Consider the following 25,321-nt stretch of genomic DNA (forward strand, 5'->3'; position numbering starts at 1 on the left):
GCTGGGTGAACGGTATATGGGAACCATATTATTTTTGCAACTTTTCTGTAAGGGTAAAATTTCTTCGAAGTGAAGTATCTAAGCTCTTGGAAATATTTTGTAATCAAGCTATGTTATGGAAACTTAATAAAAGTTATAGACACTAAGCTGTGAACCAGACTCCAGGCAGCTGTGAGGATAATAGTGAGCAAAGGAGATGTTTTGCTCTTATGTAGAATCTTGTAGTTCTGCCATGAACATGCCTACCTGTTGTCACTTACCTTCCTAATCAGGAAACAACCATGTAAGCAACATTAAGAGTAATTTCTGCCTGTCTCATTACTTCCACTTGAAATTTCTCACTGACCTGAAATGGTAACAAATATGCATGGGTTCATCTGAAAATTTCAGTTTTTATTTGAAAAAGAAACAGGACATTGAATTGGGATAAATAAGCCAATATTAGGTAAAGGATGCCATCTGCTTTTTTAGTTTTACTTATTTTCGTACGCATCCTCTATCATAGGAGTTGAGATTCCCAATACTATGGTTTTTCACATTTGGGCTCACTTTCTGCCCTCATCCCTACACTCCCTAGTCATTTATCTGCCTGCACAGTAACCATTAGACCTCCATGGAGGTGGAAGTACTTACTTAGGTTGAAAAATTATGGCAATTTAAAATGTTTTGGTGTTCAGATAGGTCCTTAAAAAAATCCTCCATTACAAACCCACATTATTTGAACAACTGGTACAGACATCACAATATTTTAATAACTTACATATTGTAATGTAGTTGTATTAGAAGGTGAGCTGTGTATGGTAGTGAGGAATCTTACAATGATGCATATATGTTATCTTGTCTACAAGACACGTGGCTTTGCGGGGAGCCACCAACCAGCTTCAACTGTCTTGCTTACTGTCTCTCTGACCTTTGACCAATTCCTTACAGTCATTTAGCACCGCCCCCATACCTGTGTTTGCAGATCATAACATTTTCTAAAACTAAATAAGAAATATAAAATCTTTAGCATAGCTCCTGGAACATGCTAGGTGCTCAGCAAGTGGCAAGTACTCTTGTCACCAGTAATCATTCCTACTGTTGCCTGCACTGTGTTTTTATTCCATTTTCCAGTCTACTCAAGTTATTGAGAAGTCACTAGCAATAATATTTACGTTTCCACTGACTAACCTTTCCTGTCTTCCCAGCCAGTTTTTTGTGGATCTCAACCTCGTCGTCCCTGCACATTGATGAACAAATTTGTCATTTCACAGTACTTTGGTAATTCATATGCAGTACTTTCTACCAGTCAGGTTTTTGTTGTTACTAGTGGTGGTGGTGCTTAGGAATTTTAAAGTAGTTCCCAAGTGAAACATTTGTACATAAATTGATCTTTTTAGCTTGGTCTCAATATTCTCCAAAGTTTTGTTGTTGTTTTTTTTTTCTTTTGAGACAATTCCTCATGAAAAAAAAAAAATGCACTCCTCTTATGTAAAGCAAGTTGTTTTGGGCAGTGACAGAGTTTGTTCATTCGCTTGGGTATTTGAATAGCATACCGGAAAAAATTATGGTCTGTATGTAGAAGTAAGGTGTCTTACAAATACCCTTCTGTTGTCCAGACAGCTCTAACTTGCAGGTTCAAGGCCTCTTCTTTCTATTCTGTACCAGAATGTCTCACCCGTTCCAGTTCTGCTGTTGTCTGTTTAAACGTTGGCTAGTTACTTAACTTCTCTGAGCCTCAACTTCCTTGTCTGTAAAATGAGGATAAAAAGGCCCGTCCCTCAGAAGAGTTGGAGGTAACGAGAGTTCATGTATGTAAAGTTCTCAGTGCGTGGAGCGTAAACAAGTTCCATGCAAGTGTTCGTGATTGTTCTTTCTGTCCTGTTCTGTGTCTGCCACTGAAACTTCTCACTGGATTCTAAACCCTCTGGTTCTAGAGATTTTTTTTTTTTTTTTTCAAATACAAAATGATTTCTTTATATGTTCTTAGACTAAATTATTCTGGCCAGGTGATAATGGAAAGTTATGCTTATCTGTGGAGATTTCTATTTTTAAATTGTGTCTTCAGCCATCTGAGTCTATTTTGGGCAAGTGCCCCCCCCCCCCCCTGCCGCTGCCCCAACACAATTTTTTTCCTCCTAGATTAGAGCAGACAATTCTGTGAAGCCTTCTCCATCACCTGCCTTCTCTCTCTTAGAACCCTTTGCTGCCCACACTGTGCCCCTGTCGAATGTTAGACCTAGGGACTGCTCTTCTGTTTTCCTTTGAAAAAAGTGCCTGATAGCCAGTTGCTACTCCGTAAATGTTGAATTTATGAATTAAATAACATTTTTGGTTTTTTTCCTTCTTCTGTATGACCTGTAATTCACATCTTATTATTTGTCCTTTATTATTGGTTATAAAGTCAGCATTATTAGTGTATTTTTGGTTTGTTTTGAGTAAACTTCTGCTCTTTGGAGCTCTTGAAGATACCAGTAGATTAATTGAGGATGACCTTCAGCCATCACTAAAGTCCAGTTTATGTTTAATTTTCCTGTTCTAAAAAGTCAGCACATTAAATCATGGTGTTAAAACTGGCTTTTCCCTGATAAAATGCTCATTCTTCCACCTCTAAAGTAAAAAGATAATAGGGGCGCCTGGCTGGCTCAGTCGGTTAAGCGTCTGACTTCGGCTCAGGTCATGATCTCGCAGTTCGTGAGGTCGAGCCCTGTGTCGGGCTGTGCGCTGACACCTCAGAGCCTGGAGCCTGCTTTGGATTCTGTTGTCTCTCTCTCTCTCTGCCCCTGCCCTGCTCACGGTCTGTCTCTGTCTCAAAAATAAGTAAACATTAAAAATTAAAAAAAAAAAAGATAATCTTTTTTTTTGTTTCTTCTGCTGCCACCAGTGCTTGTATGAATTATGGAGAAAATAATGCTTTCCACAGAAGCACAGAGATATTCACAAACATTAAAGCATTTACTGGAAAAGTACCAAGTATTACACTCAGTGGCAAGGCTATCTTCAGAAGGCTACGTGTGATAAAATATTTTTTAGCGTCTCTGTTTCCATGAGAAGTTTACAAAAATCTATTTGGCAGCTGTGCCCTTAGGCTAGTGAATTTAATAGATACACTTTTTAAGTAATCATTCTCATTAAGCGGAAGGAAATGTTGGGAGCCCTCCGATACCACACATTGTTATATATTTAATTAAGTAATTTGCATACTTAAGCATGTGACTTAAAAGTTGTTACCTGATTTCAGACTATATTACAAAGCTATAGTAATTAAAACGACAAGATATTGGCATAAAACCTGTGTGTGTGTGTGTGTGTGTGTGTGTGTGTGTGTGTGTAATTTATGACAAAGAAGGCAAGAATATACAATGGGGCAAGGACAGTGTCTTCAATAAATGGTGCTGGGAAAACTGGTTAGCCACATGCACAAGAATGAAACTGGACCACTTTCTTAAATCATACACAAAAATGAACTCAAAATGGATTAAGGACTTGAACATAAGGCCTGAAACCATAAGACTCCTAGAAGAAAATGTAAGCTCCTTTAACATAGATCTTGGCAGTGGTTTTTTGAATCTGACCCCAAAAGCAAAAGCAATAAAGGCAAATGTAAACAAGCGGGATTACATCAAACTAAAAAGATTCTGCAAGCAGAGGACATAGGCAACCTACTGAATAGGAGAAATTATTTGCAAATCATATCTGTTAAGGGGCTAGTATCAAAATACATAAATAATTCATAAAGCTCAACAGCAAACAAACCATTTGATTTAAAAATGGGTGAAAGATCTGAATAGACATTTTTCCAAAGAAGACATACATGACCAACAGGTACATGAAAAGGTGTTCAGCATCACTAATACTAATCTTCATGGAAATGAAAGAACCACAATGAGATATCACCTTACACCTGTCAGAGTGGCTGTCATCAAAAAGATAAGAAATAACAAGTGTTGGCAAGGATGTGGAAAAAAGGGAGCCTTTGTGCACTGTTGCTGGGAACGTAAATTGGTGCAGCTCCTGTAGAAAACTGGAGATGTCTCAAAAAATTAAAAATAGAACTGCCATGTCATCCAGCAATCCCACTTCCGGGTACTTACGTTAAGGAAGTAAAAACGCCAACTTGAAAAGATATCTACATCCCTGTGTTCAGTGCAGCATTGTTTATTATAGTAAAGATAGGAAACACTCTAAGCATCCATTGACAGGTGAATGGATAAAGAAATTAGGATATACATACACACAATGGAGTATCATTCAGCCATCAAAAAGTATGAAATCTTGCCATTTGTGACAGCATGTATGGACCTTCAGGGAAGTGTGCTAAGTGAAATAAATATGAGAAAGACAAATACTGCATGATCTCTCTCTCTCTCTTTAATGTTTATTTTTGAGAGAGAGAGAGAGAGTGTGTGTGTGTGAGCAGGGGAGGGGCAGAGAGAGAGGGAGAGACAGAATCTGAAGCAGGCTCCAGGCTCTGAGCTGTCCACAGAGACCCCAATGTGGGGCTTGAATTCACGAACTGCGAGATCATGACCTCAGCCAAAGTCAGATGCATAAGTGACTGAGCCACCCAGGCATCCTTGTATGTATGATCTCTTTCATGTGGAGTCTAAAAAACATATATATACTCATAGGTATGGTGAACAGCTGGATGGTTGGTAGAGGTGGGGGATTACTGAATGAAAGGGATCCAGAGCATAAAAGAAAAAGAGCATAAATCACACATAAAAATTGTTGAAATTGACCAAATAGGGCCATATATGTCTTTATTTATTTATATGGCATCTTCCCCATTTCTGTAGCAGCCTTCTCAATATTCTAGATATAACATCACTGGGGAAATATTGAGAGTAGGAAATTAGTACCAACTTTGGTGTTTTTCTTTCAATTGTGATATATTTGATTGTCTCTAAAAATGTCATGCCACCATCACTTGGTCATTTATATTATTCTAATTTTTTTAAAAAATATATTCAAGAAATCTTTTTTCTAATATTTGTCATCATTACTGAATTGCATACCAGTAGGTTAGAGTTCCTACCCAGTGCATTAAGGCAAGAAAAAGACATAGAAGGCAGTAATCCATATTGGAAAGAAGAAGTGAAGTTATGTTTATTCACAGATGATACAATAATGGATGTAGAAAATTTGAGGAAATCTACAGAGAAGCTATTAGAATGGATAAATTTAGCAAGGTGGCAGTATACAAAATCACTACATAAAAATCAATTTATTTCTACATATTAGCAGCAATCAGAAGCTGAAGTTCCTAAGGCAGTACCATTTACAAGAGTGTCAAAATATTAAATACTTAAGGATACTTGGGGATAAACCTCAAAATACAAGTCCAAAACATATATACTGAAAATTATAAAAACACTTTTGAGAGAAAATAATGGAGACATAAGTAAATGGAGAGATATGCCATAAATATTTATGGGTCAGAAACTCACTTTTACCAATACCTCCATTCTCCAAAATGATCTGTATATTTAATGCAATTCAGGTCCAAATCTCAGCAGACTGTTTTGTAGAAATTGATAAGCTGATTCTCAAATTCATATGGAAATGTAAAGAACCTGGAATAATAAGAACAATTTTGAAAAAGAACAATACTGGAGAGTATTCCATGATCTCAAGATTTACTGAACACCTGTAGTAGTAAAGGTAGTATCCAGTTGGTGTTAAAATAGATCTATAGATTGGAGCAGAATACAGTCTAGAAGTAGACTCACACATAAATGGACAACAGATTTTTGAAAAAAGTGGGAAATTAGTTAATTGGAGAAAGGATAGTCTTCTTGTGGAACAATGAAATACTCATAGGTTAAAAACATAACAAAGGAACCTCAATCCTTACCTTGCAACATACATAGAAACTAACTCAAAATGAATGGTAGATCTAAAAGTAAAACCTAAAGACCAAACATTTCTAGGAGAAAACATAAGTGAAGTATCTTTGTGGCCTGAGTTAGACAAAGATTTCTTGTATGTGTCACCAAAGCGTGATCTAGGTCTAGGAGAAAATATTTGCAAATTACTTTTATCTGGAATGTATAAAGAACCCTCAAAACTCAGTAATTAAAAAACCCAGACAATTCACTGAAAATGTGCAAAACATTTGAACAGACACTTCAAGAAAGGAGATTGAGGGGTGGCATAAATGTACATGAAAAGAAGCTCAACATCATTAGTCGTTGGGAAAATATGAATTAAGACTACAGTGACATACTTCTACACACCTATTAGAATGGTTAAAATTTTAAAGTACCAGTAATACTGTGGGTAAGGATGTGGAGAAATTGGAACTGGTCAGAATGTAAAATGGTACAAGCAACTTGGAAAGTGATTTTGTAGTTTCTTAGCATGTTAAACGTATTCTTAGAATGAAATCCAACTATTGTACCCCTAAGTGTTTCCCCAGGAGAAATGAAGGCATGTGTCTGTATAGAGCCATACATATAAATGTATGGCTTTTATTTTAGCCATCATAATGGCTTTATTTATAATAGCTAACAGTTGCAAAAATCCCAAATGTGCTTCAGTAAGCAGAAACCTATTGTAGCTATATAATGCAATATTATTTAGGAGTTAAACAGGAATGAAGTATTGATGTACACAATAACATGGATGAATGTTACAAAAATTCTGAAGATAAGAATCCAGGTTAAAAAAAAATGTCCAATTACCTTTACATAAAATTCTAGAAAAAGCAAACTAATCTAGAACGACATCACATTGTGTAGGGGGGTGGCGAGGAAAGTCAGGAAAGAGGAATGGCAGAGAAAGCTTTTGGGGGCGATGGACATATTCACTATCTAATTATGGCAGTGTGTGTGTGCGCGCGCATGTGCGTGTCAGAGAAAGAAAACAAGTTGCATACTGTAAATATGTGTAGCTTGTTGGATACCTACTTAAAGCTCAGTAAAGTAAAACAAAAGCAAAAAGAAAGACCAGAATGCAGGCTGTGCTGTTAGAAAGCCTAAGTAAAAGGCGGGTAGTAAGTAACAGGGCCCAACTGTTAAGGTTGTTGTGAGGAGTATTAACACATGTTCAGAGACGAGACCAGTGCCTGATTCATCCGATGTGTGTTCTCCATCCGATGTGACTGCATCTTGTCTCTACTGGATCAGCAGCTCTTGGTGAGCAAGGCACCATGTCTCTGCCATCATTTTGCCTAGTTTGAAACTTGGAATGAGTGTTTATTTGTATAATCTTCAATTTATTTCATGAAAAGTGCAAAAAATGTTTTGATGAATTTAAAATCCCTGCATAAGTAACAGAATTCACATCCTTCAGACATGGGCAATATGGAAAAAGACTGAGAGAAAAACCCGGAGGAATATGGCAGACAGACACTGCTGTGGACTCATTTGTGAATTATGTTATTTATATGTTGAGAATCAGAGGGGAAATATTTAAAATGTTACCTTGTCTTAGAGATCTGTCTTTATTTTTATTTGTACTCGTATACACAAATGTGTGTAGATCATGCACATTTCCTGAAAATTGTTTCCTTTGAGCACTCAAGTGTAGCTGTCACCCTTTTTCTTTGACTTTTTTTTTTTTTTTTTAGAATGCAGTTAAGTCCTTGGGAAAATCGCTTATGTCATCAGTAAGGAATGTCACCAAAATAGCTTCTCACTTAAGTTCCCATCCCCAGAGCTAACCCACGGGAGGGTCCGATAAATTCAAATAGTTAATAACTTGTCTTTTTCTTTCTCCTTAAACACAGGCCCTCTGGTCCTGGAGGCAGGATCACGTGGTGGATTGTTGGCAGTCAGCAGTCTGTGGAGCTTTTGCAGGTGCAAGGGATTATATTATACTGGGAAAGACCAAAGGGGGGAGAAAAATGTGAAAATATTAACTATGCAAAAACAACATTCTTTAGAAATTCCAGATTGTTTAGATGAAGAGAGTTCCACTAGTTGTTTGAGAAAAGAGAGCGACTTCGGGGGCGGGGTGGAAACAAACCCTGCTAAAAAGGTGTCTGCTTGAAAGACAACCAATTTGTTTTTGACAAATTTTTCTTTCTCTTTTTATCTTTATTAAAGCCTTCACTCAGGCCCTTGGATTATCTCAAAGATGATTTATAAAGTCCTCTCTGGGAAGAGACTTGCCGTGGGTGCAGGGCTAAGTGTGCAGCTGTCTGCCTTGAGCAGTGCTTTGGGGGTTTCAGTGATTCCTGCAGAAGGCAATGATTCACGGTTCGTGTGACATGTTTGACAGCACCACAGATTAACTAGTGTCAGGAGGGCCGAGGCTGCTCGGCAAACTTACCGAAGGCTCAACTGCTCTGTGGAGAAAATACGGAGATCTAAACATCTGGCCATTTTCCAGGCATTAAACCAAGAGCAAAGTGACAGTGTGCAATAATAGTGTGTTATCCATCACTAAGTCATGTGAATTTTCCAGTGAGGCTGTAATGAGGACTCGGGTCCTTTACAAAATTGAAGAAGTGATAGGCTTAGCAGTCTAAGAGAGAAGTGCATCTTGCTGTTGCACATAAAGGTGAATTAGAATTACGGTTGAAATAAAGCAAAGTGGAGATGCACCAGAAAACGTAAACTGCTAGTTTTGATGTGTAGCCAGTAAAGAGATAAGTAGTTTTAGGATGTCAACTTTATTAGGAAATGATTCTTTTGCCATTTGTGTAATGGTTGTTGGATTGGGTTTTGGTTGTGGTGATTAGGAAAACAGAAAGCATGTATTTCATAGGATTCTTTATTAATAATTGGACCTATTTGACGTGTAGAATTGATAATTAAAAATAAGAATCTTACCTCTAGACATGAAACCGCCTCAAATGGATTATGATGGGTAATTGTTTCCACGTGACCCTTCGTCATTAGCTGTGTTAAATGACTAGGTGGTCTTGATTCACTTTCCGGAGGTCAAGAGTCTTTACTCCCCAGTCCTTAAGTGAAATGTGTGGGGTTTTTTTGACTCCCTCCAGGGGACAGAGTAAGCATTACGGAACTTTGGTCATCCTGGATAAGGAAGGGCACTTCTTAAATTTAGCGCTTCCATAAAACCTCCACGTGTTGAAGTAAGAAGGGTATATTCTCCGGTCCCATTTCTGAAGTAGCTCATTCAAAGATTTGCTTACAAATGCACTGTTTCTAGTAAGGAAATTTACATTCACTACAATGCCTTTTTCCAAATAATGCTTTGTAATGAGTGCTAAGCAGGTAGATTAGTCAGAAGCGGGGAGGGAAGAACTAGTTATCAGCCATCCGCGGTGCGGTAGGATCCTTTCGGCCGGGCCCTTTCAGTCTGGGGGCTCCCCGGCGGAGTGTGGCCCAGCAGTCCTGTGCTCCGGTGACTGATGGACGCTTCATTGTGAAGCAGGGAAGGGACTTGGCCAGAGCAACATACCTGGTGTGGGCCAGCTTGCTGGACTTAAGAGAATTGTCAGGTCTCAGCTCTGCCCCCAGTTCCCTTCCTGTTACAGGCACGCCCCTCCTGGCCTTAGCGGGGGGATTACGGCAGGGCTAGGTGAGATCACGTGGGTATTAGTACTTGTGATCTATGACACCGAGCTGATTGATGAGAGGTATTATTTCTACTGCAGTGGAAACACCCAATACCCAGAAAATGAAAAGCTGTCATCACATCGATTCCTATTCACCACTGCATTGAGAGAATAATATGTTGATAAGAGTTTCTATACATAATTATCTCTAATAGCATGTGGATTTAAAAACTCCTCCAATTCAGTTGCCTTATTTCTTCTGCTGAGGTTCTGTAAGTGAAGGAGTTTGTCAGGTTCTGCAAAAATCCACCGAGGGTAGATCCACGTGTGTTTCTTCCCAAAAATGAGTGTATTTTTGTTTATATCTCTTTTGTTTTGAAATTTCCGTTGGTGTGCTGTGACAGATAGAGTTACTATTTTAAAAACTTTGTGAAAGATGAACATCATTTAAAAAGTACCGTAACTTGCGAAGAAGCGATCCCCCGTAGGAGTCTGTTGTGACACGGTGCATTGCACACCACAGAGGAATGAATAATGCCTGGTCGCCCGGGGCCGCCCCTTGCAGGCCTGCGCGCTCAGACTCCCCAGCCTCACGCGGCCACAAAGGCAGTGATGTGAGACTTGCCCGTAAGTCAGAAATTAGATTACTCTTCCTTGGGCACGTTTCTGGTTTTAAACTGGTTAAATCATCACGGATGAACCACTCTGGCCCATGTTTGGCGCTCTTCTGTGCCCGTGCTTGTTGTATAAACTACTTGGCACAAATATCCAAAAATGTCCCTTGAGATTGGAGGTGTTGATGGCTTGTCATGCCAGAAATTCCCTTGGCTTGTGGTCAGGGGTTAAACGAGGGGAAAAAAAAGGACTTTGCCAACTTCCTCCCTTCAAGTTAACTTCTAAACATACAGCCATAATTCAGTCTAACTAATTATGACATTTGCTACTCTACTGATACGTGCTTTGATAATCTAGTGTTCTTTGGTCAGTTTCTCATAATTAACATCTACTTACATTTTCTAAGAGAGAAGGAGTGAGACTGAAAGACAGGGTCGGAGGGAAGGAAAGAGAGAGCTTCCCATGGCTTGAAATCCCAGAATAGGGTGAAGGATTTGTCTGGGTAAGACATGGGAAGGCATGACGCGAGCTTTAAACAGAAACACCCTTCTGTTGTTGTCGAAGCCCTCCATGTCTGGCCACTTGTTGGGAGAGCATATGCAAAGGAGGTGCGTGGATGTGCTGTTCTTGCTGTGAGCCTCATCAGGAGATGGGAGGCCGGCCGGGAAGGGACAGTGCATGGCGGCCCTGCGCAGTCCTGTCCCCACCACCGCTTTCACAGCTTGTTGTGAGGAAGGTGGCCCCTTTGTCCAGAGTGCTAAAGAATCTGCAGTTGTTCAAGGACACACGACATGTCATTTCACTGTAAACGTCCTGTTTCCCCCGAACCTGGTGCCTGAAAGCAGTTAGCCCGACATCCTCTAAAAGTCTAACTCTAGTGGAGCCCGTAGAAAATGGTTTCATGCATGATGTGCTGCACCAAGTAATTATTTCCTGTCTAATATGTTAGCATGTTCCTTGTATTTATTACCAGCAGTTTACAGTTCCCTTAAGTAAAATGTAGAAAATAACTACATTTTAACTAAAAGCATAGGTCCCCAGTGCCCTCTCCCTGTTGTGACCCGTCATTCCATTACACGATCTTCACAGGGCCTTCTTTGCAGCCTCATAAATATTGTGAGGGCTGTGTATCACAGCAGTCGTTGACATTTGAAGACATTAAAATTGGTTTCTTAATAATTTGCATAAAATACAGCTACCATCATGGCTGTAAAATTAGGACCCATTTAAGCATATTGTTGGTTTTTGTCTTTGACTTCTCTTCGTATTACCTGTATCAAGCAGCAGTCTCTGAGAGTATGTCACCAAGCACCCAAAGTCGAGGGGCAGGGACCTTCTCACAGCCAAGATAAGCTTGACACCCAGTACCTGCATATACTAGAAGGCAAGGAGTTTTCAGCGTAAGTGACTCAGGAGAGCTTGAGTCGTCAGACAGGGGGCAGGCGAGGTCCTTGCCAACTTTTAGGTCTTTGAAGTTGGTTTAGGAAACTTTGTGAACATTTTTTTTTTTTCAATTTTTTTTTCAACGTTTATTTATTTTTGGGACAGAGAGAGACAGAGCATGAATGGGGGAGGGGCAGAGAGAGAGGGAGACACAGAATCGGAAACAGGCTCCAGGCTCCGAGCCATCAGCCCAGAGCCCGACGCGGGGTTCGAACTCCCGGACCGCGAGATCGTGACCTGGCTGAAGTCGGACGCTCAACCGACTGCGCCACCCAGGCGCCCCTTTGTGAACATTTTCAAATAGGATAATGGTGTATGCACTTCAGAGTTTTAACACTCGGATGCGATTTAGTGTCTTACCACACATGAGACTGATTACGTAGTGAAAGAGCCCTACTTGTGGAGCTGAGATGCACGTGCCTTTGAGTCCCAGCTCCATACTACTGTGTGGCCCTGAGCAAGCTGTCTGTAAAATGGGACAGTAAGACCCACGCAAATGAAACAGAATTAGTGGCCATACCTAGTACAGGCCCAGCATGCCAGGTACAGAGTAAGCACAAATATTGGCTCCGAGCTTCCCCTCCTCCTCTCTTTCAGAGGACGGGTTGGAATCTTGGGTTTATAAGACCCTTGTCCAGGGTACCCAGCAAGCGTTTGTGAGTGTCTGCTGTGGGGGGGGCGGGGGGGGGGACTAGAGACATGAAGGAAAATCGCAGATTATCTCTTCCCATGCAGAAAAGACCCAGTTCCTAGCCAGTTCCTTTGAGCTCTGGTGTGCACCAGGCACTGTCCTAGACACTTCGCACAGACCCACGTAGTCCTAGATCCTGCTGCTGTCTGTGTCTTAGAGACGAGCAAACCGAGGCCACCACGCACCCAGTGGCTGTGAGCCCACATTCTGGAGTCAGTAAAGTTCAGGTCTTAGCTCTACACTAAGTAAAACCTTCTGTGAGTTCTAGAACCTCTCTGAGCTTCAGTTTCCCCACCCATAGCGGGAGGTTGCAGTGACAGAAGTACCTGTCTCCGGTGCTTGACCTAGAGAGTAAGTGTGGTCCCTAAGGCCAGTCCGCTAGTAGAGTAGGGATTTAGTTTAAGGCTTGGTCTTTCTGACTCTGAAAGAGTCTTTCAGACTAGGCCCTGCTAACTCTTGCAGCCAGAGAGGGAAACGAAGTCGATTTGGGGTGGGGGGTTTGGACAGTACAGGTCGCCTGAAGTTTAATAAAGTACTACCTAAATTTCAGGCAGCTTTTCAATCTGGAAAAAAGTGTTTCACCTGTTTGTAACACAGAAGTGGCTACAGCAAAAGGGGACTCTAATATTGATGTAATTGGTAATTTTCAGTCCTCAGATACGTGTCCTTTGTGGATAATCAAATACGGAACATAAAAGCACAAATGGACACATCTTTCAAAATGTCATTGTCCTAATACGTGCTACCAAAGGGAGGCGGTTCCGTGAGGATCCTATTTCAGCAACATGTTTAGAAAGATATTTGGCAGAGATCAAATGACCTTCACAATTGTCCCCATGCCACAAAATTCAGAGGGGGAGGTGCTATTTCTGGAGCATCCTTCATGCATGTGCTCTGTTCACCTAGCTCACGCAAGCTGAATCTTTAGAAAACCCTTTTGTGTTTATTAATTCTGTCTCCTTAGGGCCTCTTCAGCTTTAAAATACATCTTTGTATTTCTCTTAATAAAATATCGACATCATCTACTGTGGTTTCTGTTGAAAAAAAAAAATCCTCCAATTCCTCTGTCCACAGATATGGATATTAAAATAATCAGTTTGGCAGTCATGGTATTCCGTGGAAGAGAAGGTGGGAAGGAAGCTGTAGGAGGATTGCCTGTTGAATCAGCACCGACTGACAGGATGCAGAAAGGGCTAGAAATGTCGTTACTCTGCTTGGTCCGTTATCTGCAGCCTGGAGATACAGAAAGCTTTACTCTTATAACTCAGAAGAATTTAGCCATTAATACCGAGAGTCCCTACAGCAATCTGCATACCTCTGTTTGCCCATTTTGTCTGAGACCAGAAAAGATAGAGGCGTTTCGGAGTCCCATTAACCAAGAGTGTTCCGTAGAAGGTGGGGGCCCCGTGAGAAGCGCAGCGAGCGGCGAGCCTCTCATACTGACGGTGGGTGTGTGAACACAGGCACACAACCGTGTGCACACGTAGGTCTGCTGCTGCACCCACGAGCCCAGTGAATTATGGGGCCTTGTTTTTGTTTTTATCTCTGAGCGTGTAGAGCGTTCTCCTGTCACCTCTCTTACGTGTGGTTCAGCGTCACTGCAGAAGCAGTGGAGCGTGTGCAGTTTGCACGCGTGCATCCTCTTCTGGAATCAGTCAGGTGGACACAATGACAAGGAAGTGATTTGGGCAGAGCTTCGAGGGATTAGAAAGTACAAGTTCTGCCATCCACGTAACACAGTTAACAATACCTCCTTTGCGTGCCGGGTATTTTTATACGCACAGGTGGATTTGCAGCTGTGGTCACCACGCCTCTGGATGTGGCAAAAACAAGGATCATGTTGGCAAAGGTGAGTGTAAAATGTAACGTAGACGCAGCAGATGTTTGTGTGTATTAGCACCAGGGCTCACGTGTATGTAAGTGGCCAAGAGCAGGGTAACGCTGATCTAGAACAGCAGCCTTACGCTGCCCTGCCGAGGCACGAATGACTGACGTTGACGGCACAGTGTCCATAGTCGTCACTATGACCGGTGTCGCCACAGCTTTTGACCTTTAGGAAAACATTCTCACTGATGTTCTGTGAGAAGCATCAGAGCTGGGCCTCTGCCTGGTAATACTGCTTTCCAGTGACCTCTGTTTTTACGGGCGACAGACCTGAGGCTCCCAGAGTTGACTGGCTTCACGCCAATGCCTCAGGTAAGCTAGAGGCTCTGAACTCAGATGATGCTTGGCCTTAACCGTCTGGATCAGGACAGTTGTCAGAATTGTTTGAAAAGTTTTCATTGAAAAGAAACATTGTTAGAAAGCAGTCTGGACCGAGGTTCATGGAATGCCATGCACATAACCTATCTGGGGCCAAACAATAGAAAAGAAAGAGGCATACATACCATTAGGGAAAAGTGCAGCCATAAGGGCGGAAATCTAGTATGGAGGTTGACAAGGCCAAACCTGAGTATCGGTCCTGTTTTAAATTGAACTTGCTAGTACTCTTCGTTAAATGCGGTCATTAGCTGCTCCGATAAGTTCATAATTGGGCCATTTATGCTGATACTCCCCTCTCTTCTCAGATCAGTTACTGTTGCTTTCTGTCTTTTTCCTGTCAAACAGTTGTTGGTGAGTTATCTAGATGAGGCCTGGCTCCAACCTAGAAATGCAGCTTCCTGTCAGTCAGTGCCTCCCTGTGGGCTTGAGTGGAGGGGCTTCTGGTCTGGTGAGGTCCTGGGGTCCTGATTGCAAAGAAGCTCCCCAGTCTACTTCAAACTGTCCTAGAAGACACTGGTTGGGGGCCAGGCATCTGAGGACGTCATTTGGGGGATTTCCTACGATAATGGCCTGTCTGTTGTCCTGTCGTGCAGGTTGGTTCCAGCACCGCTAGTGGGAATGTGCTCTCTGCCCTGCACGGGGTCTGGCAGACACAGGGGCTGGCGGGGTAAGTGCAAGATGGAATGTTCGACTGCCTTCCTGCCTCTCTTCCCAGCTCTTCCTCCTTTAGCCTGAGCAGGAACCGCTTTGCCTCCTTCTGCCCGTCCTGGTTGGGTCTCTGTTCACATTGCACAAAACCCGTTTGATGGTGCCTGTGTGAGATGACCGTGTGCCCTTGAGTCGATGCGGCATCTAGCAAGTGATTGCCCGCCTTGGCTATCTTGATACTGGAGCGCCTCGGCAGGCTCGGCCCCCTCTCGGTTCTGGGCTGCAGCTCTGAGCAGACGGGCTCAGTTAGGTGATGCAGGAATGCACGTGAGCCAGCGTAACATTTAGAAGAAAGCAGTTGGGGTTGGGGCTACTTTTAACTGCCGTCAGTCACAAATTACTTTCAGTGCCCCAGTGTGTGGCTCCTCACTTGCAACCCTCTCTCTTTTCCCCTCGGTGCCTCACCCTGCAAGCATCACGTCCTAAGATGCTTCCCTTGCAAAGCTTGCTTTCACCTTGCTTTTGCAGTCTGTAAACATGTCTAAACGTTGGGATCCGTACAGTCTGTGAAATTACCATGTTCTCTTTGGAATGACCTACGAGGGGTTTTCCTGAGAGAGCACAGCTTGCGGCCGCCTCTTGCAGGGCCAGGAGTGAGCCTGTTGACAGGGTGTGGCCGGTGGGGACAGCCCATCCGTGGCAGCGCCACCTCCTCATCGTAGTGCCGTGTGGGTGACTCGATCTGATCGCCGTGTCGTGTGCATTCGACAGGCTTTTCTTTCGGCTAGTTGATAGTTGGGGAAAGTGGGGCACATAGGTCAGGCCCCAGGTAAGGTTTTTGCAGGAGAACGGCCCCATTCTCTTCAAAATTTGCAACCGTTAGTTGCAAAAGTAGGTCCTGTTGGGTGGTTTTTTGTATGCGGCGGCCCTGAGGGACCGATGCTGGTTGCCTGACAGACTTCCGGGTTCTGAGAGGAGGACTGGGTTTACCAGAAAGGGACGCTTGAGGGCGACCAAGGGCATGGCAGAGCGGTGGCTTGTGCGCCACAGGCCGGCCGTTTACAGCTAACGTGGCGTGAGGAGGGGAGAACGCGATTGCTCGCGGCGCAGACACGCCGGTCCCGACACACATCTCACACGGACACCCAAGTGGCGTGGGAGGAGAAAGCTCTGGAGCAGCCTTTCAGTTAGCGGGTGAAAGATTCTCAGGGTTCCAGGTAGTTGTGGGCCACACAGAGATGGTGCTCGCAATGGCTCTGTTGAATCTAAAGTCACAGTGCTCGATTTCACTGCCCCGCTTTGTTTCCCGTGTGGCTCACACTGGATTCTTTGGCAACCGCTGGTCACACCTCTGCTCTGTGGAGTTGGTATCGAGCTGCAGGTGCGTCCGCCTTTCTTGAGAAAGCGGTGACATGTGGGTGTGGTGTGGTCGGCAAAACCCTGGCCACCGGGAGCCTGAGAGGCAGGAGCTCCCTTGAGCAGATGACTGAAACGAAACCCTCCCTGTCCCAGTGCTGGTGTCTACTTGCTGTCATGTGACCCGGCAGCGCCAGAATTCCGGCAGAGGATGGGTGTCGCGAGCCTTCCTTTCCGGGGCCCTGGAAAGGTAATTTGGAATTTCGCTTACTTCTTAAGCCTTGGGCTCTCATTAGCATACACGCTGTGGTCCTTGGCAGCCCGTTTCAAGCAGCCACGCTCGTCATTTAAGAAATGATAGTTTTGGGGCGCCTGGGTGGCGCAGTCGGTTGGGCGTCCGACTTCAGCCAGGTCACGATCTCGCGATCCGTGAGTTCGAGCCCCGCGTCGGGCTCTGGGCTGATGGCTCAGAGCCTGGAGCCTGTTTCCTATTCTGTGTCTCCCTCTCTCTCTGCCCCTCCCCCGTTCATGCTCTGTCTCTCTCTGTCCCAAAAATAAATAAACGTTGAAAAAATAAATAAATAAAAAAAAAAAAAAGAAATGATAGTTTTATTAGCTTCCTAGTAAGACGATAGAAGGCAACGAATAATTGGACAAAAGATTTTAACTGAACGCAAACAAAGCAAATCCCTGCCCACGTGGGCGGCTGCTCTCCCAGCGGCCCTGGGCGTCCTCAGCCCCGACGGGGTCTCGGCCTGCCTCTTCTGTCCGGCTCCGACACAGCCCTGCGGGCCCTTCCTGCTGCCTCTGAACACACCTGCCGCGTTCCTGAGTGTTCTGGATCCTGGCAGGTAGCTTCCCTGGCGGCCGTGAGGCCCTGCTGGCCTCTCAGGGTGAAGTGGGGGCGCTTTTTGATCTCTGTGTCGGTTCACACAGGGGAAGGCTGTGTTCTGGCACAGACTTGGAATACAGGCTCTAGGGCAAACTGGTTTCTCCAAAATAAAAACACCACATGCTTATTCAGTCCAACAGCCGGAAAGTAGACGGGACGCCCGTTTGTGCCGCGTCGTTCATTCCTACTCGTCCTGTTAATAAGCAGCCGGCTTTTCGTGTTTCCTGACTGTGCCCTTTATGTCTTAACCGCTGCTGCCCCGTGTGCACCCCCTCCGAGCCCCGTGCTCTGCCCAGTACGTTACCTCGTTTGAATCTGTGGTCCCCAGAACACAGCCGCGCTCCACTCAGGTCTCTGCCTCCTCGTCTGGTTGGGGCGCTCACTGTACAAATTACCCTGCTTTAAGGCTATAATTATGTTAATGGATTCAATTGTCATCTGGTGAGACCGTAAACTGCTTCCATCTGCCTCTTGCCAGAAGCAGCTGAGTTCATTAGCAGCAAAAGCTGCACCAAGACACGGGTTTCAGAAGTCGGATCGCGAGGGAGGGTATCGTGGCCTAAGTGCTCTCCTATCTCAGCTTCTGCTGGCCTCCCTCCCGGCACCCTTCTCTTTGTAGGCGGGGCGACAGGAGTAATCCCTGTTTGGGGCCACAAGGTCCCAGTGGCCTCCGTGTGGTAATGGAGGAGTTTTGTCTTCACCTACCACCTTCTGCAAGAACGACCTGCATCGTGCTGAGGCAGACGACTTTTTTCCTTGCATAGTTTTCACGGTTGCTTCTAGAGAAGAGGTTCTCGTTTCATCTGTGGGATTTTACTTCATGATTTAAATCCTTACTCAGCTAACACAAGTAAGGGCCCCCTAATGCTCAGTCCCATTTTCCTCAGAAGTGCTAAGCACGCCATTCAGAGGGCAGGCCAACTGACCTCTCCCAGCAGGTGTGCAGAAACCAGGCGGTGGGGGCTTTGTCTCCTGTCCACCGTCTTGGCCAGTCACCATTGTCCACCATTGTGGACATTTTTTCCTGTTTAAACGGTTATGTCCTTTTCACATAACCTGACCTGTATGTTCGGGCCCTGACCTGGGCCCGAGCCAAAGTCTTCTCACTAGAAGTCCGCTAGTTCTGATTTTTACTGCTTACAGAAGTAAATGCTTTTGGTAAGAAGACTCAGTCATTCGAGAAAGATAGGGGCTGTTTCCTCTAATCCTGCCCCCCGGGAGAGAGTTTAGGGCCCATCCGTGCCGCAGAATCAGATGACACACATGGCTTTGGGACTTTTGTCAGAACCTGTTGGATTTTTGGTCGTGGATCCCGGGGCCTACCTCATTTTTACCGGCTGCGTAGTGTCCCCCCGTGTGGACATGGCACCAGAATTTGTGTCACCAGCGGGGGTTTGCAGTTTCTCTGGTACCAGCAATGCCAGGATGAACACCTCTGAACGGTTACCGGGGGACAGCTACAGGATGGCTCTTACAGAGTGAAGCTCCACTTCACACCCCCAGTAACATTCTTTGACTTGGCCTTTCTTGGTTCTAAAGTCGTGCCACCGACTGGCCTCGTGTGCGTGGGGACAGAACCTGGGGGGACGTGCACTCTGCCTAGCCCGTTCACCTTTCTTGTCCTTCCTCAGAGGAGAAGACAAATAGGGACTCCACGGAGACTGGCCTCCCTGTTCTGGTGTCACATCCGTGGGCCTCTAAGGACCAAATGCAACTGAGTCACTGGGAGGGGGGCAGGCAGAGTCGTGGGGAAGATCTCCAACACCCGAGCCCACCTTCCATCGCTGTGGCTGGCCGCGCCCACCCGAGGAGTCAGGCCTTTGACTCCTTTACAAAAGTCTGTTTCTCCATCTCTCAAAGAGCCAGTCTGGAAGTTTTCCGCAGGACTGCTGTGGGGACAGAGTTCTTGTTTCTTGGCTAATTACTGGACCTAATCGCGAGGCTCCCAAATAAGCTGTTTGGTACTGAGCCACGTTAGCCAGCAAACAGCTGGGCCTAGACTTCAACAAGTCTACTTGGGAATGTAATTTAGTGCCATTCTGAAAGGAAAAAGCACACGTTTTAAGTGCTGTGTGGGGTTTAATGATCCTGGTGTGTTGAGTTGAGCAAGCTGTGGGTGTTGGAATTTAACCTTTCTAACACACACCAATTTGAAAAAAAATCTTTCCTGCTTTTTCCCTTCCCTAGATTATTTGCAGGCGTCTTCCCTCGAACGGCAGCCATCAGTCTGGGAGGCTTCATCTTTCTTGGTGCTTATGACCAAACCCGCAGCTTGTTATTGGAACTTGGCAGAGGGAGCCCCTGAATCCAGGACGGCCCCACATGCACTTCTGTCCAGAAAGGGGGCTGCTGTGCGCACGGGCTCCCTTCCGGCGAGCAGCTGCTCGCCCATCTGAACCGCCCGCACCGCGCCCCTGTGTGAGGATAGGACCTTGAGGATGTCTTGCCTGCTCCAGCCTGGCTGGAATGTCGACTGCCGCCTGTCTGCCAGATCGCCAAGAGGACCGTGTCCACAGCGGTACTTGCGACCATTTTCTCAGAACCCGTTAATAAATAAGTTTGGTGATGCCGAGTCCAGGCTGCTCAGAGCCGTCATTTGATCTGTATCTGATCTTGAGCTTCCTGCCACCTGCCAGTGGACGCAGCAGAAGGCAGAGAGGGTTCTCCTTCCGAAAGGATGGCTAGACCGGGAACAGGAAGGAGACTCAGGAGAAGTGCACGTGGGTGGGTTTCTCTCTATTGTGAGAGCTTAGGGCTTTGTTTAAAAAGCATGAACTGCAGGTGCATAGCCGGCATTCTATTAGGCAACTGGGCTGCTGCTCTTAATTACCCTCAGATTTCCCCGGAAAACACACAGTTGTATTATTTTACAGAGTTTACAGAGAAGGATCCACCGGCCGGCGTGGTGTGTGTGAAAGCAAGCTGGTAGTTGCAGCTCCAGGGACGAGGTGGGCCCGGTGCGTCCGCGGAGGGTGCTGAGCCCCCCCCCCCCCCCCAGGGGCCTGGGCTGGCTGGGGAACAGAGCAGGGTTTCTTCGTTCCTAATCGGGAAGGTTTATTGTCTGCAGTTAGAAGGGGAGGTCACCATTTCAGAGCTTGACTAATAAGCTCCAGGTGTTAGAAAAATTCAGAGAGAAATCTCAGGAATCTAGTGGTGGTGTATCCTCCCTGGGGCTAAAGTATAGGATTTTGCTTCGCATAAAAAAATTTCCCCCGTTCTGGGGGAAAAAAAAGATAATTAAAGGCAGAATAAGTGCATTTGGTTTGTGAGTTTCTGGAATGGAACATACTGCTTACAATGTCACTAGACAAATGACCCCAGCCACCCAATGAACGTTTATAAATGAACCTTTATTAAAGACACTGCAACACCGTTTGTTAGACACTTCAATATTTTACATGTTTTTCAATGTACATTGTACCAAAATTTCTATAAATAAATAACTTTGTACATAAAAGTAATACTTCCTCTTTCACATTGCCTCTCAGAAGCAGCAAATTCACATATTTTGTGGAAGTAACATGAATCAGTTGACTGTTGAGAACACAATTCTAAATGTGCTTACCTTTTGCAACAGTGATGACATCAGACAGTGAAATTTAACAACCCTTTTGTCAATCTCTGCCTTCAGCCTTTTCGCTAAAGGAACTTGCTTTCCGAGATCTTAAGGACCTTGTTTCAATGTCAGTTTTCCTGAACTACACATTGGCACTCACAAGATGGTTAGCTTCGGGTCTCAAAAGTGCAAGTATACCCAGGTGCGGGGCCTAACCTCGTACAGTCCCAGCCCGGGTCGGCTATGGGAGGGAAGGGTGTGGACAGACATGCCCCGGATCCTCAGTAGAGAGAAGCTAGCCCTGAAAAGTAAGGACTCGATCCTTTTCCTCCCCCGCGGTCAACACAGTATTAAGGATATTGGCAGAACTAAAACAGCACTATTGAAAAAATCCACAGGTACCAACACCAGCAGCCTCTATCTTATTAAAAAGCCTCAAATGACAATCGAGTGATACAACCACCACATTCGCTTTTCTCACGGAAGGAAGAAAGGCAGTGCTCAGTTGTTTGGAACAAATGCTTGTGGTGGGTTCACCCCCCTTCTGCTTGGCGAGGAACTTACAAGAAAAAAGTCACATATGGCAAAGGTACGTGACGCGGGCGTCTCGGGACTCTGCGGGGGGTGGGGGGGGTGAGCTCCAACAGCCTCCACACAGGAGCAATACTGACAGGAAGTTCATTCCCACGCAGACGACGGCTGTGGCGGGAAAGCAGGCTAGGGGGTCTGTCCTGTGAAGTGCAATACGAATCCAAGGACTTTCCATCCTTCCCACCCACCAGAAACTCCTGGGAGCAAATGCGGTTTTTAGCTTCTAGAAATTCCATCCATGCATTAAGGCACCAGAACCATCCCCCCTCCCCAAATTAAACAGCAACCTGATAGGAAAAATAATATTGTCAAAATTGTATGATTTCTTTGTTAACCATGCACTAAAGATTAAAATAGCCTCTGCAAAAGATATATAATATATATGAAATCTCTGAAAACTCTTATGTACAATGGTATCAAATACTTTTCTGTTTTGTACACAACAGCCTCTGGCAGTTCTGTGCTGTGGCTGCAAGTCCTTTACACTACGGATACTCCACATGGAAGTTTAAAACCTATGTACACATCAGTGACGCTTGAACCCAAGCTTCCTCACAGCCTCTCCTACCTCCTTCCTGTAGAGACGGACACAAGAGCTGAGGTAGACAAAGCCTAGATTTTCGGTGCAAAGAGCAGGGGCACGCCCCGTTTCCCAGGCGGCTGTCCTGTCAGTGGTGGGTACTCGGGACTGGAGTCACATGCTTTGGGGAGGTGTCCATTGTAAAGAAGCAAGTGCTGGCCTTCGCCGGGGATGTCGGGACAGCCCGAGGAGGCTTCTGTGAGCTCAGGACTGCCTGGAGTTAATGTCAAGGGGGGCTGGAGGTCCACGGAGTCTGACTCACACAACCTTGCTAAAGTCCAAGAAGACGCCCCTGTGAGAAAGGAGAGGACACGTGAGAGCCTCCAGTCTGGCTGCTGCCCTACCCCCACCCACCTGCCGGGAACTCCCTGGAAGACACTGAACATCTACCTTTTCCATCCAGAGGTGCTGTGGGCTTTTTCTTCAAGGAGGCTGGCATTCTGTCGTGGTTACTGGGGTAGAGGGACCCCCTGCAGTCGGCGCGGGACCCGTCAACAGTCCCACCGGTCAGATGGTGCGGAGAATGTTCTCGGTCACTCTGACTGGGCTCCGGGCCGCTTAGCGTACCTGCCTGTGTATGGTCTCTGGGCACAGGCTGAGGACGGGACGCTTGTTCCTTGCAACTGCTGTCCGGGTCAGTGGTGTAGTCACCGCACACAACCAGGCTGCTGTGCTCTGCAGGGCCAAGCCAAAGCCGGATTAGAGCCATGGCCACCGAAGTGTGCGTCCCCACACAGGAGAGGGAGCTGAAGTCCCCTGCTGTGAGGCTGCAGCCCTGCTTAGACCAACGCTGTGGAAGTCCTCTCTCTCCCAATTATGGTCACAGAAAAAGGCCTGGGCAAACAGGAAGTCATTATCGAAGAGTGGGGTCCTCCACGTTTCAACATTTCAGATTAATTTCTGTATCAGAGCAAGTGGCCCTACTGTTATGACATACCATGTAGGGGCAGGAGGCACCTTGATCAGAAATACCTGGTGAAAAGGTTCTTCAGTTTGGGCCATGCCCTTTACTCAAATTGCCCGTAAATCTGGAAACTTCAAGCCCAGGATCACCATACCACAGACTGATGTAAGACACCTCCTACTCCAGAATTATGAGAGCCAGACCACAGCTTCCTGTTTACACACTGAATACCAAATTCTGAGACCATTAATTCCTCTTTCCCTTTCATTTAATGAACAAGTCAACCCAAATTTTAAGAACCAAAAACTATTCCGGATAAAAGCATCTCTTACCCATCTTCTGTGGGCCAGGTCTCCGCTGGGCTTTCTCAGTCACGGCCCAGGGCTCCTTGTTATAACCAGCACAGGGCTTGGGCTGCCTGCACGTCATGCCATGAGTGTCCACCTCTGAAAAGAGGCTTGTGTCTCTTGGACAGACACCTGTAGTAGATTCCCACAGTTAGAAATGCCAGACTTACCTTTTCAGAGTAAGCTTTAGGAGAACAATGGGCAAGGCTAACAGAACAGTCCTTCTTACAATGTTCTTGACAGAGGTAGGTGCCTGGGCGGACCAGCAAGAAACATTTTGTAACAGGCTTCCCAGCAGTCAGGCCTTCCAGTGTGCAGAGCCATGGTGGTGAGCAATTCTAAGAATAAACTTGTCCCCAACAAACAGTCTCCCCTGTGGAGGAGGCTCGCCTGGCAGACCACTCTAGTAGCAGGGACCGGACTACAGCGCAGGCCTGGGCCCTTTCCCTATGGGCTGGTTTCAGGCCCTGTCATGTCCTGTTGGACCTCTTCTTTTAATCCTACCCTATCCCGACTAGGAGATCCTGAGCCCCTTATAAAGCAACCTCCTGCGGTCTGGACTTTTAAAACCCTGCAAAACTTACACAGGGAAGAGCCAACAAAAGTGTAACAGAAGGCTGGAGTCTGCCAGCCTTCTAGGTCAGCTGTGCTCAACCTAAGGCCACACACCTGCCCCGGGGAAGGGGCCAGAGGCCACCTCCAGCTCCTGAGGACAAGATCACATCAGGCTTGGAGCCCTTACCGTTGCTCTCGATGTGCCCATTGGCCTGATGGCCACCCTCAGTCCTGATCACAGTTTCCTGTCGGTCAGAAAGAGTCCCCTGAGAAGACAGGTAGCTTGGAACATCTGGTGGCACAATGGTTTCATCTGCGAGGAGACAGGACAGTCAGACACTAGGTGTCCCAATCCTTCGTGGGGACAGGAAATGAAACACTTGTTCAGTATCAAGCCCAGACACAGCACGGCCACCAGCAGCGGCCCAGGCTGTGCAGAGAGACTGTCCGCAGGGCCCAGCTTAGCCTTCCTTTCCACCTGGGTGTAAAAACAGTGTGGCAGTCGGAGGCCTGAGGCCACCAGAGAGAGCAATGATGCCAAGAGAACCACAACACCATCAGGTCACTGCAGCAACAAGCCACCACGTGGCCACCATGCAATGGGGCGCCTCTGGACCCGGCCTCCTCCACAGCGATCCCTGCTTTTCTCCTGCCCTGAAAATAGTCAGCAGTGGCTAACCTGTGTTGGTGACACTGTATTCCTCACTCTTCTTCCTGGTCTGGTAGATGATGCACACCCAGACCAGGGACGTCAGGACAATACTGCACACCACAGCGATGGTGAAGATGCCCACGGTGGTCCCATCCTTCCTGCAGCCAGGAGTGGGCAAGATGCTCAGCTGGCTGTGGGCGCGCTCCGTGCCCAGGGCATTGGACATCTCGCAGGTGTACTGGCCCGCGTCCTCCACCACCACGTTCTGAACCACCAGCAGCTGGTTGCCGGGGGTGAAGTGGTGGCGTTCGGTGAGGCTCAGAGGGCGGTTCCCCTTGAACCAGGTGATGCGGGGCGCAGGGCTCCCGGTCGCCTTGCACTGGAGAGCCACCGTTTCTCCCATGGACACCACACGGTCTTCCAGAGGCACCACCAAGGACGGGGTTTCTGCAGGAAGTTAGAGGAAGCCTTCCGGTTATTCTACGGGCCTGCCTTGTCTTCTGGGCAAAGAACAGTCCAGCATGTCAATGAAATGCCCTATGAGATCGTTAGCAGACTGGCAAGCTTTTCAGAAGACCTACCACAGTAACTAAATCTTTCCCATTGTGGGGGGTGGCTCCCACAAGGAGGAGGAAGGAACCTTGAGCCACAGGAGCCCCTACTGTCCCCCACCTGCCCTGTGCCACACTTCTGCTTCTAAAGCAGGCCACACCCAGCCAGCGTAAGGGCAGTTCTAGAATGTTCCATACCAAAGCCCTATACTCTAATTCACTGTGGA

General features: G+C 46.0%; 2 protein-coding genes across 12 annotated transcripts in view; one reads left to right on the forward strand and one right to left on the reverse strand.

The window, feature by feature from the left end:
* Positions 1 to 20,819, forward strand: part of SLC25A26 (solute carrier family 25 member 26) — a 138,287-nt gene extending 117,468 nt beyond the window's left edge. For 4 of the 11 annotated variants that reach the window (XM_045051838.1, XM_045051840.1, XM_045051832.1 and 1 more), the window contains 6 exons: positions 7,553 to 7,591; positions 7,712 to 7,781; positions 13,985 to 14,049; positions 15,056 to 15,129; positions 16,623 to 16,716; positions 19,546 to 19,930. In XM_045051838.1, coding sequence (XP_044907773.1) covers positions 7,553 to 7,591; positions 7,712 to 7,781; positions 13,985 to 14,049; positions 15,056 to 15,129; positions 16,623 to 16,716; positions 19,546 to 19,617 — 414 coding nt within the window. In that variant the 3' untranslated portion in view covers positions 19,618 to 19,930. Of the gene's footprint in view, positions 1 to 7,552; positions 7,592 to 7,711; positions 7,782 to 13,984; positions 14,050 to 15,055; positions 15,130 to 16,622; positions 16,717 to 19,545; positions 19,931 to 20,231 lie in introns of those variants that run through there. The other 7 variants (XM_045051837.1, XM_045051836.1, XM_045051833.1 and 4 more) reach the window with 5 other exon arrangements.
* The window catches only part of LRIG1 (leucine rich repeats and immunoglobulin like domains 1), a 114,567-nt gene continuing 109,935 nt past the window's right edge, over positions 20,690 to 25,321 (reverse strand). The window contains exons 15-19 of the mRNA XM_011280158.4: positions 24,571 to 24,990; positions 24,079 to 24,204; positions 23,322 to 23,468; positions 22,476 to 22,760; positions 20,690 to 22,377 (exon numbers count right to left, since the gene is read on the reverse strand). Of these exons, the coding sequence (XP_011278460.2) occupies positions 22,118 to 22,377; positions 22,476 to 22,760; positions 23,322 to 23,468; positions 24,079 to 24,204; positions 24,571 to 24,990 (1,238 nt within the window). The 3' untranslated portion in view covers positions 20,690 to 22,117. The remainder of the gene's footprint in view (positions 22,378 to 22,475; positions 22,761 to 23,321; positions 23,469 to 24,078; positions 24,205 to 24,570; positions 24,991 to 25,321) is intronic.

The sequence above is a fragment of the Felis catus genome, chromosome A2, assembly GCF_018350175.1.
Source record: "Felis catus isolate Fca126 chromosome A2, F.catus_Fca126_mat1.0, whole genome shotgun sequence".
NCBI classification, from domain to species: domain Eukaryota; kingdom Metazoa; phylum Chordata; class Mammalia; order Carnivora; family Felidae; genus Felis; species Felis catus.